Source organism: Lissotriton vulgaris, chromosome 9 (genome assembly GCF_964263255.1).
Source record: "Lissotriton vulgaris chromosome 9, aLisVul1.2, whole genome shotgun sequence".
In the NCBI taxonomy this organism is placed as follows: Eukaryota; Metazoa; Chordata; class Amphibia; order Caudata; family Salamandridae; genus Lissotriton; species Lissotriton vulgaris.
The window spans coordinates 1,177,871,255-1,177,884,273 of record NC_141697.1 but is presented as its reverse complement, the minus strand read 5'-3'; the positions used below and the strand labels follow the sequence as shown (position 1 = coordinate 1,177,884,273).

The 13,019-nt window shown below is 44.3% G+C and overlaps 1 protein-coding gene across 1 annotated transcript in view; it reads left to right on the top strand.

Annotated features, from left to right (window-relative positions):
- Positions 1–13,019, top strand: part of LOC147692971 (protein SSUH2 homolog) — a 159,828-nt gene that overhangs the window by 117,914 nt on the left and 28,895 nt on the right. Inside the window, exon 10 of the mRNA XM_086939220.1 lies at positions 6,979–7,071. Within this exon, the coding sequence (XP_086795346.1) occupies positions 6,979–7,071 (93 nt within the window). The remainder of the gene's footprint in view (positions 1–6,978; positions 7,072–13,019) is intronic.

The window sequence follows — 13,019 nt, the reverse complement described above, 5'->3', positions numbered from 1 at the left end:
TTAACGCCCTTATTGAAAGAGCGGCAGGTAACCATGATGTGCAACTACATGCTGACCCTATTGAGGAAGATTTTCTGGTCGACACCTTTTCCACTTCGGAAAGAACCGTCAAGACTCTGCCCATGCTAAGAGGGGTCCTTAAGCATGCTGATGAAATTTTTAAGGAGACCACCAGAGCAAGGGTCTTAAACCCTAGAATTGAAAAGAAATATAGACCGGCACCTGTGGACTCTACTTATATAAGAGGACAGTTGCCATTGGACTCATTAGTTGTTTCTAATGCACGTAAGAGAGCAAACTCCCAGACTACAGGTGATGCTCCTCCTCCTGACAAACAGTCGAAAGTACTGGAAACTTCAGGAAAAAGGGAGGCAGCGCAGGCAGCTAACATCTGGCGCATTGCCAACACTCAGGCACTCTTAGCCAGATATGACAGGGCCCATTATGATACCCTTGAAACACTGTTGCAAGACCTACCAGATCAGTACAAGGAGGGAGGGGAGCTGCTAATCCAAGAAGGAAAGCTTATAACCAATGCTTCTATCAAGTGCGCGCTAGACGCAGCTGACACTGCAGCCAGAGCCATTAACACTAGCGTCATGTTAAGAAGACATGCCTGGTTAAGAATCTCAGGATTCAAACCAGAAATACAAACTACTATCCTCAATCAGCCAGTTACCCCGGACTACTTCTTTGGACCTGAGGTTGACACCACCCTTGAAAAGATTAAAAAAGACACCAAGACTGCAAAGTCTATGGGGGCTCTGCAGTCACAGCAGTTTCGAGGTGGCTCTTTTCGTCGCTCCAATAATAGAGGACCTTCAAGAGGCCAAAACACACAGCAGACACAGTATAATAAAGGAGGTACACAAACCACCTACAATAAACACAACAGGGGTGGATATTGTGGAAACAACATCAAAGGCAGAGGAAGAGGAAACAACAATTCCAGATCCTCTGCCAATAACAAACAGTGACACCCTGTCACTGCCCCGACCATATAACACCTGTCGGGGGAAGACTGCAACAGTTCCTGCCGGTCTGGAAATCCATCACCACAGACAGGTGGGTGAGAGACATTGTCCAGTATGGGTACTGTCTAGAGCGGACATCCACTCCACCCAACATACCACCAAGACACCGTCCTATGTCCGCAGAGCACTTACACTTATTGCAGCAGGAGGTCGTCAGCATGCTGCAAAAAGGAGCCATAGAGCTCGTGCCTGTAGGAGACCAGGGCTCAGGGGTGAACTCTCTGTATTTCTTAATACCCAAAAAGGACGGGTCTCTCAGACCCATACTGGACCTAAGGCCTCTAAACGGATACATTCTGTCAGAGCATTTTCATATGCTCACCTTAAATCAGGTTCTACCGTTACTCAGTCAGGGAGACTTCCTCGCAACACTAGATCTGAAAGATGCGTATTTCCATATACCCATAAACCCATCACATAGAAAGTATCTCAGGTTCACTATTCAAGATCAACATTATCAGTTCAAAGTTCTCCCTTTCGGAGTAACGACGGCACCCAGGGTGTTCACAAAGTGCCTGGCGACAGTAGCAGCACACCTAAGGAGACAGCACATACATGTCTACCCTTATCTGGACGACTGGCTAATTCAAGCAAAGACGGCCCAGCAGTGTGCCAGCCACATGTCCCACACCATTCATCTTCTTCACAGTCTGGGATTCTCGCTGAATTATCCAAAGTCACATCTTCAGCCCACCCACGTGCGACAGTACCTGGGCGCGACAATAGACAGCCAAATTCAGTGAGGATAAACAGCATGCAATTGCTGATACAAAAATTCAGACCCCAACACTCGCTTCCAGCAAGAGTGTTCATGCAGTTGATAGGCATGATGGCCTCCTGCATCTTCATAGTCCCGCACGCGAGACTACATATGCGCCCGCTTCAGGAGTGCTTGGCACGTCAGTGGAATCAGGCTTAAGGACAATGGAAAGACCTAGTGTTGGTGAGCGGTCGGGCATACAACTCTCTGCATTGGTGGAACCCACAAAACCTTTGCAAGAGCCGACCGTTCCAAGAGCCTGTACCACAGATAATACTGACGACGGACGCATCTCTCCAAGGATGGGGAGCTCAAGGATGGGGAGCTCATGTACTCGATTACACAGTGCAGGGACTATGGACGACACAGCAGAAGAAGATGCACATCAACCTTCTGGAATTTATGGCAATCTTCATGGCAATAAAAGCTTTCAAAGTACACCTGTGCAACAAGGTCGTGTTGATCCGGACGGACAGCATGACTGCCATGTACTACATACAGAAGCAGGGAGGAACACACTCTCCACAGTTGTCTCATCTGGCTCAGAGCATGTGGAAGTGGGCCATTCAGAGGAACATCTTCCTCATGGCGGAACACCTCCCGGGCAAGGACAACCAGATGGCGGATCTGCTCAGCAGACGCAGCCACCAGATGCACGAGTGGGAGATACATCCATCAGTACTCCAACCGTACTTCCAGCAGTGGGGTCATCCAGAGATAGACCTATTCGCCACAAGAGAAAACGCAAAATGCCAAAGCTTCGCCGCCAGGTTCCCACATCCGCAGTCACAGGGCAATGCGATTTGGATGAACTGGTCAGGCAGATTTGCGTACGCTTTTCCCCCAGCACCTCTAATACCGCTGGTGGCACGCAAGCTGAAGCAACACTCGATGACACTCATCCTGGTTGCTCTGACGTGGGCACGCCAGCCATGGTACACCACGCTAGTAGAACTTTCCGTGGTACCGCATCAAAGACTGCGGCTAACACCCAGACTTTTAACGCAGAGCCATGGCGAAATTCAGCACCCAGGTCCGAAACAGCTCAACCTGGCGATCTGGCTCCTGAAGTCTTAGAATTTGGCTACCCCAACTTGCCACCAGAATGTATGAATATCATCAAGGAGGCAAGAAGACCCACAACCAGAGCATGTTATGCGGCTAAATGGAAAAGGTTTGTCTTATATTGTAACAATAATGACATTAACCCACTGGATGCATCAATTCAAAACATTATCTGTGATTTGTTGCACTTATACAGATGTAATCTAGCGTACAGTTCCATTCGTATACATTTATGCGCAATAGCAGCTTATCTTCAGAACAGGCAGCACCTCTCACTATTCAGAGTGCCTGCCATTAAAGCTTTTCTGGAGGGACTCAAAAGAGTGATCTCTCCCAGACACCCACCTTCACCAGTCTGGAACCTGAATGTGGTCCTCACCAGACTGATGGGACCACCTTTTGAACCTCTACACTCTTGTGAGATTCAATTTCTGACCTGGAAAGTTGCTTTCCTATTAGCCATTACCTCGCTAAGAAGAGTTAGTGAACTCCAGGCACTAACCATTCAAGAGCCATTCATACAGGTCCACGCAAATAGAGTTGTACTACGCTCCAACCCTACATTAATGCCTAAGGTGATTTCGCAGTTCCACATGAACCAAACCATAGAACTGCCAGTTTTCTATGCTAATCCAGAAAATGTCGCAGAGAGATCTCTACACACATTAGACGTCAAAAGAGCTCTTATGTACTATATAGACAGAACAAAGGATTTCAGGTAAACAAAACAACTGTTTGTTGCCTTTTCTCCACAGCACAAAGGCAACACCATTTCCAAAGCAGGAATAGCCAGATGGATCGTTAAGTGTATACAGATTTGCTATGAAAAGGCTAAACGCACACTAACCATTCCTCCAAGAGCACACTCCACACGTATGTTAGGAGCATCCATGGCTTTCCTGGGGAATATTCCTTTAGAAGAGATATGTAGAGCAGCCACATGGTCCACTATACATACATTTACGAAACACTACTGCGTAGATGTACATTCAAGACAGCAGGCAGCTGTAGGACAGGCTGTTCTCAAAACTCTTTTTCAGACTGCTGCATCTGGCACGGGTAGCCGCCGCTAACAAGAGGGACTGCTATATAATCTATGCACAGATATGAATTCAGCAGCCCACATGCCTCGAACCGAATATGCTACTTACCAGTATGCATCTGTTCTTGGCATGTAGGGCTGCTAACATTCACATCGCCCACCCTCCTCCCCGGCGCCTGTAGCAGCTGTAGCATTCAGAATTACTATGTAGCCTGGACATCACTCACTGTATTACACTCCATCTCTGCCACAATGGCGAAAAACAATCTGAGGATGGAGGGGATGCCCATGCGCACTGAAGTCCAGGGGAGGAGTCACCTATCTCGTGATACTTCGAAGACTCTTCCAGGACAACAATGTGCAATCATCCGGACCCAACACTAGGCGGCGATCTATGCACCGATATGAATGTCAGCAGCCCTACATGGCAAGAACAGATGCATACTGGTAAGTAGCATATTCGTTTCAAGTTGGCCATCAATTTGTGTGACGTAAATTCGGGCAGCCAATTTACACAGGAGGATCCAACTTAACCTGTGCTGTGACTGCGTCAACACATTTACAAATCGCTGTAGGCGTTTTTTTTGAAAAATCAGGCAGCTAATTTGCACAGAAGACTCCAACTTAATCTGTATTGTGACCACGTTAACACATTTACATCTTGACAGTTGACGCAGTCACAGCACAGGTTAAGTTGGATCCTCCTGTGCGAATTGGCTGCCCGAAATTAAAAAGATGATTCAAGCAAACACTGGTGTTAGTAAGACACTATTGCATTAAAGCGTGAAAGCGCTTTGATGTATAATAAGTGCCTGCAACAAGAAAATATGAGCACTTATTCCAGGTACTGAGGAAAACCCTTAAAATAACATTTCGGGTTTGAAACGCGTAGACCTTTCTTTTGTGCCTAAACAAGTTCTGTTTGGGTATAGCAAAGTATCAGGTCGTTAGTAACATATGAGAATTGTTGAAACTTAATTTTTCCATGAACTGAATACAAAAAACTGTTTAGCCAAAATTCCCCCTGGGTTTGTGTTATTCTTTAAACAGGATAACTATGGTGTTCTTTTGTTCAACCTTTCCCTTGGGCTTTTCACTCTTTTTCTTTTCTTTCTTCCAATGCTGTGGAATTTAAGCTTACTCAAATTTATGTATTGTATTATTATGTTTTTGTCACTAATGTAAAGTATTGTCTCCTGGATGTATTAGTTATTGTGGTTTGCGAAAAATGAATAATATGGACAATGCTCATGAAAGTAATAACATGAACTAGTGAGTCCTTTTGCTAAAGAATGAACTTTATCAAAAAAATAAAAATATGTATAAATTTTTCTCAATCACTTTGAGTGTCACAGGTGATTGTATTAGTGATTTTCACTAATAACTTTCAAATTCAATATCTCCGATTCTACTAATTTAAATTTCTTTTGTTTTACTTCTTTAAAAAATCCTCTATCTAACTCAGTTGTGGGCTCCTTTCGTGGTGTGTCTTCACAGTGTTACTGTTTGAAGTATTGCACAAATAATGTACACATTGCCTCTACGGTAAGCCTGAGTGCTCTGCGCCATGCTACCCGATGGTTAAACACAGGTTAATTTAGGATCTGCTGTGACTTCACCCTGAGAAGAATTGTAGTTGGTGCCTCCCTCTCCCCCCGTCCACCTTAACTAGTAACCCAAATGTCTTACAAGGACAATGCTCACAACCAGCTAACCTGGTTGCAGAGTTTATTGCTAAAGACCAAGCAATTTCACTACCACAATTAATCATGCACAATTGAACATGATTAATTGTTGTAGTATTGACCAATCCCACTTCTGTATTGACCAATCCCACTTATGTCAGTACTGTTTTAGGTCAAGTCAGTTGTCCAACATGGAGACCTGTCTACTTGCATCACTACTTATCTCAATATAGGAAACTGTCTAATCGGTTACAGCGCTCAACCAGTTCATCTGACAAGTCCTAGTAATATGTTATGCACTGGTAAACGCTAGTCAGTTTATTCTTTTGTACTCTTAAATTTATTTGATTTATTGGTTAGGGATGACATCTAGTATTGACCCATGCCTTAAGTCATCACACCTTTCATCTACACCTTCAAGAGGATATTACTTCAGTTTTTGAGGCATCTTTCACAGTCCTTGTACAGACCTTACCTAGGCCACCTGGGTAGATTCGTGCATGTAAAACAATGGAGCTTGCTACCTTAAAAAACGGGCACTCCACTTATGGTATGAGCTCACCTCACTTTTACTGCTTAAAAGCTCATTGGTGAATGAGCTTTTAAGCTATAAAAGCACCGAACAAGAGAGCTGTACATTCAGGGTCCGCAAATGTGGAACGCCCCAAGCCCAGATCTGGGGATGAATGGAATCATCTCTTCTACAAGAGATTTCTGGAAACTAAGATGTTCAGACTGATTTGATGCCCTGGAGCATCAAGGATTGTGGCCGATGAATATCTGACAGGGGGTCATGATTCACACCTGGTTGGAGTATAATTTCCAGCAGTCATTTTCTTTCTTCGGCCTGTGCTATGCTCCTTGACTGAGGACTTTAAAGGATCCAGAAGATAACATATTGTATTATTTAAAACTCTGAAATAGGAAAGTTCGGGCAATAAGAAAATGGTGATATTAACAAATAAATCACAGTCCTGTTTAAAAATATTACGTGTGACGATCAGTACATAAGGTCCAAAAACATGTTCAGTTAACAGAGAAATAAACCAGACCTTAAACAGGATTGACTTCAAAAATAGATTGTAGAATGTTGATTGTTGTGCACAATCCCCCTGTTGAAATGATAGAATAACTCATCAGTTTTAATAGGGCTGTTCAAGGGGGGATTTCCAGCTAAGTGCATTTAAGTAGGATGGTGCAACACCATTCAGAGTAAAGTTGCCATTTGGTACCTACTCGAACTTTGACGACTAGCATGGACAGACTTTGGAGATAAAAATAAAAGTTTGGAATGTGTGTTAATGTCACTGAGGTTAGAAGAGGTGGGATGATATGTGTGGAGATTATATTTTTGATGGAGTTATGCACTTCTGTGTTTCCCTTGTTTTACAGCTGTTCTTCTTGCCATGGTCAAGGCCGCACGGCCTGTATTGTCTGCAATGGAAGGAGGCAGCTGCTATGCTTCATCGAGATGAAGGTTACATGGTACGCATGGCCCATTTACTGGGCTGGGGTGGGGATTGTTATATTTTGTACGTCTGGTGTACACCAGCTTCCTATTAGAAATATGCAAAATGGAGAATACTTGAGCACCAAACGTTTTGGGCTACAGGCAATGTTACAATAATCAGACTTGCACCATGTTTTCAGTTATTAGCAAGATGTGCTATTTTATTTTTGAAGAAACGCCTTCTCGGATTATTTAATTAAGATTTTCACTATTATGCTTGCACATGTCACCCTCCCATGCAAAAACAAAAATACACACACTCTCTTGGGAAACATCCTTTACAACGCAACTTTTACCACGCAAACCATTACAACGCATTGCGCTGGGGGGCACTCTAGGATAGGGAATAGATTTAATTTACTATCCAACACCTTCCCTACTATCCACGGGGACTGGAGTTGGAATAGTAAATTAAACTATTCACTATCCAGCATCCCTCAACACTATGCGATGACCTGTTATTGACTGCAATGGAGTGTGCTTTAACTATTCTAAATCTATGTGTGCATTGATACTGACATTGGTTATACTGTGGACAGTCTCTGTAGGGTGATGGTCCTCACAGAGATGGTATTTGTCTGACTTTGGCAGAGTTTAACAAACATTTTAGGCTGGTGATACCATTCTCCCTCCCTCCATCTCTCTAACCAACAATCATAAAAATTAAAGTAGGGTTCTGTTTATTATGTGTAATTATATATTACACTGCACAATTTTTGAGTTTTTAAACTATGAGGTTATTTTCCAGTGAAAGATTTCTGGGTCAAACTTGTGAGAAGCATTGTAATGCATGTAGATTGAAACTAGAATTAAAACCACTCTTTACAAGTGGTCTGGCACTCTCCATTGATGAATTTTAGGGGACAGTGTGCATATAATGCCCATTTACCCGTAACTGACCAAAGGTGGACAAATGTAAAGGTACATGTGAATGGGATTTAGAGATTCACCCCAAGGAATTTCTGTTAGTGGAACTAATAAATGGTACATTTTCAAAGGTGATGAACCACTGTCACTGGTAAGATATTGAGAGATTTAAATATAACTTTTCACATAATTCTTTGGATCCCGTGCAGGAAATACTGAGATGATTTGGGGCAAATAGTACATTTCGTAGTACTATGGTGTAAACATTTCAAAAACTGGATATGATTAAGAATAACTTTAAAGTGAAGGTTATGGATTCAACCCCAAAGGAAATGCAATGCCTTATTTCTCATTGTTGCCTGAATCAGGTGTGACAGAGTGGGAGGCGTTCATTTAGATATCTTGCTCCTAAATTTTGGAAACCCTTCCTCACTTCTGTTCTGGTCATTTCCGCTCACTTTGCTTTTCGGAAATCATTCCAAACTTGCCTCTTCACCTTCCCTGACATCTTGGTCTATTCCAGGTCACCCGGCCTTTTTTGGTAGATCAAAGAGCCGGCGCACCTCATTATGATTGGTGTGTGATCTATACCAAGGAGGCTCATTCATTCATTTGAGATATGTAGATGTGGCAAATGGTGCATTTAAAGCATGTTTGACCAAAAGCCAAAAACTGGGTGTGTTTCAACATCAACACTAAAAAGTGCTTGCTTTTGATGGACAAAAATCTTTGTAACTCATAAACATCAACTCTTTCCTGTGAACAAGAAAACTTATGATATTACTCAAATTGTGAAAACTAGTACATTTTCAAAAAAGCCAGTGTAAGTCTCCCATCAAACCCTAAAATCAGCAGCAATAATTAACATTATGAGCCTGAAGAAAGGTGTCCCATAACACACCCTACTCTGTCCCCACTAGCATTTTGAATTCCTATTGTTATACTACAACTACCAATGCGAGTAAAATTTACAGATACTAAAAAATGTGTTTGAGGCATATGAGCTGCAGATCGTACACTATGCATTAGATCGCCACCTGGTGTTGGGCTTGGACAATACTGCGCATGGGCATCAGCTCTATCCTTAGATTGTTTTTTTCCGCCACTTGGTTCGGATGAAAGTTTCTCATCTCCGGCTAGAGAAACTTTTCCAGCAACTTTGAAGCGCAAAACTTCCACAAACTTCAAGAAACTACCTTGGACAAAGCTTTTCGACGACATAACTTCCATTCCGGTCATCGAAGTGGGCCGTTAGGCCTATCGGCGCTGTGCGGCCTACACCACATGGAAAGAACTCCGTTCAAGAAATGCCCGAAATGTCAGGCAAAATTCCCGCATAGCGATCATCACGAGGTTTGCAACCTCTGTCTATCGCCGGATCACAACGAGTCGACCTGCACAGCTTGTGCGTCCTTCCGATCAAAGAAGACCATCCGGGATCGGAGGGCCCGTCGACACGAGATGAGGAGGTCAACCCAAGCACCGGAAAATATCTTCGATGACGAGGTTCCGCTCGTTCCAGAAGAAGATTCGTCGGATCTCCTGATCGTATCAGAGGCAGAGGACTAGGACGACTCGATTCCATCACGTCAACCCGTGAGTACCTCTGCCCCTGCACCGCATACACTGCCCAAGCCAAAGGCGAAGGTCAGCACTCCGCCCAAGGGGACCAGTCAAGACCAAGTGCTCCCTCTTAAAGCCCAGACTTCGAGCCCGGCTCCGAGGAAGACAACTACGCCTTCAGGTGCCTCGGCACCGAGCAAACCACACGTGCCGATTCCACCACCTCCATCGGCACTGAAGTCCAAAGATGCTTCAGCACCGAAGCCAAAAGACTCTTCGGCACCAAAACCAGAAGATTCTTCGACGCCAAAAGCGAAAGACCCTTCGGCATCGAAAGCGAAAGACCCTTCGGTACCGAGATCAAAAGATCCTTCGGCACCGCAGACTAAAGTAATACCGAAAGAAGCTCCAGCTCCGAAGCCGTTGACTTCCAAAGATAATGATGGAAAGTCAGCTTCCACTCCGAAGACTCCCGCTCTGGTGACGTCACCCGCAAAGCCTGATTCCGAGGTTCCTAAGCCCTCGGACACGCCTGCCAAGCCGAAAGCAAGACCTTCAGCACCAAGAACTTTGCCACAGGACGCTGTAACACCTCCCAAGGCAAAACGAAAAAAACATCCTCTGTCAGAACCAAAAAAATTGACGCCGAAGAAGGTTTTAGAGGAAGAAATGGAAGAATTGGTCAGACCAGATCCTAAACAAAAGAGGATCTACATAAACCCAAAGACTGGACATGTAGGTGCTATACCTCATAAAAAGAGGCCAGCAGAAACACCACCTACACATGTGGTTCCTGCCAAGAAGAAGGACTGTGCAACTTCCCCTATGCACCCTCTCTCTCCTGTATCTCCTTCCTCTCCTATCCCTCCTTACATTTCACCCCAAATCTCTCCTGTAGCCTCTCCTGCATCCTCACATTCACCGCAAACTGATGAGGAGTATGACTTAGGTGGTGGGGAGGATCCACATGCGGACCCAAACACATATCCTCTAGATGAGGATATCTATACTTTTCCACCACATAATGTGCCTGATGTCCCTGATCCACAGTTATACCCATCAAAGCCGTCTCCTCCAGAGGACAGTTTTGGCTTTAATCACCTCTTACACAGAGCTGCTCTTTACCACAATGTTACAATGCATTCTGATGACATTGAGGAGAATTTTCTGTTAGATACTTTTGAGCCATCACACAGATCTACTCAAATTCTTCCCATGATCAAAGGAGTCATTAAGCATGCTCCAGAAATATTCAAAGATCCGGTACGCGCTAGGGTACTGAATCCAAGAATAGAAAAGAAATATAGGCCTGCACCCGCTGATCCAATCTTTATTAAGGGACATCCTCCTCTAGACTCTTTGGTGGTGTCCAATGCAAGGAAAAGAGCGAATTCACAGACTTCTGGTGAAACGCCTCCACCTGACAAGGAATCCAAAGTTATTGATGCGTCAGGTAAAAGGATTGCTGCACAAGCCACAAATATATGGCGCATTGCGAATACACAAGCCCTTCTCTCACGTTATGACAGGGCTCATTACGACCAGTTAGAGACACTACTACAGCACCTTCCAGATCAATATAAAGATCAGGCAACTGAGCTCATTCAAGAAGGTAAATTAATTTCAAATGCCTTAATAAAATGTGCACTTGATGTCGCAGACACAGCTGCTAGAGCTGTAAATACTAGCGTGATACTCAGGAGACATGCATGGCTGCACGTTTCCGGGTTCAAACAAGAAGTGCAAACCACAATTTTGAACCAGCCTTTTAACCAAAACCAGTTATTTGGCCCAGAAGTAGACACTACACTGGAGAAAATGAAAAATGACACGGACACGGCAAAGTCAATGGGAGCTCTACAGTCCACACAGACTAGAGGTTCTTTTCGTCGCTCCTTTCATAGAGGAGGCTCCAAGCAAACTGGAGCAGACATGACAACATCTTTCAAGACGCAAACACAAACATCCTCTAACAAAGACTATTTTAGAGGAGGATACAGAGGCAATAATAACAAGGGAAGAGGTTGCGGTAACAACAAAAACCGCTCCTCTTCCACAACTAAACAGTGACTTCCCTCTGCTCCCCCAACAGCATTCCACTCCTGTGGGGGGCAGATTAACACAGTTCCTGCCTGTCTGGAACTCCATTACAACGGACAGGTGGGTGAGACAGATAATCCAACATGGTTACTGCCTAGAACTTACAGCAACCCCCCCAAACATACCACCCAGGCAGCGTCCTATGTCTACAGATCACCTGGCTCTGCTTCAACAAGAAGTACTAGCACTTCTACAAAAAGATGCTTTTCAACTAGTCCCATTAGAGGAACAGGGGATGGGGGTTTACTCGCTGTATTTTTTAATTCCCAAAAAGGACGGGACACTGAGACCAATTCTCGACCTCAGGCCCCTCAACCATTACATACAATCAGATCATTTTCATATGATCACTCTGCAACAAGTGCTCCCACTATTGCAACAAAACGATTTCCTTTCAACGCTAGACCTGAAGGACTTCACATCCCAATACATCCTGCTCACAGGAAATACCTACGGTTTGTAAAAAAAAGGACAACACTATCAGTTCAAAGTCCTTCCGTTTGGTGTCACAACAGCACCACAGATGTTCACAAAGTGCTTAGCAGTAGTAGCAGCACATCTCAGAAGACAACAGATACACGTCTTCCCTTACCTGGGCGATTGGCTCATAAAAGCCAAATCATTCCACCAATGTGTACAACACACTCAGCAGACAATTCAACTGTTGCACGACTTAGGGTTTACAATCAACTACACAAAGTCGCACCTAAAGCCTTTGCACGTGCATCAGTATCTAGGAGCTACCATAAACACATCTACAGCTCTAGCGTATCCCAGTCCAGCCAGGATACAGAGCATTCAAGCCTTAGTCTCAACTTTTCAACGCCAACAGTCTCTCCAAGTAAGAGTGTTCATGAGATTAATAGGCATGATGGCATCTTGCATCTTCATAGTGCCACATGCGAGACTGCAAATGCGTCCATTACAAGAATGTCTGGCACAATAGTGGAATCAGGCTCACGGTCAGCTCACAGACCTGGTGTTGGTAGACAGCCGTACGCATCGCTCTCTGCAATGGTGGAACACCAAAAACTTGACAAGAGGATGGACGTTCCTCGAGCCTGTTCCACAAATAGTGCTCACAACAGACGCATCCCTCACTGGATGGGGAGCCCATCTCCTACACCACACTACTCCGGGTCGATGGAACAACCAACAAAAGCTGTTGCATATCAACCATCTGGAGTTGCTAGCGATTTTCTTAGCACTCAAAACTTTTCAACTTCAAGTACAAAACAAAGCTGTCTTAATCCGGACGAACAATATGACAGCGATGTACTATGTACAAAAACAGGGGGGGGGACACTCTCTACAACTGTCCCAGCTCGCACAGAACATTTGGAGATGGGCCATTCCTCAAAACATATATCTGTTAGCGGAACACCTTCCAGGG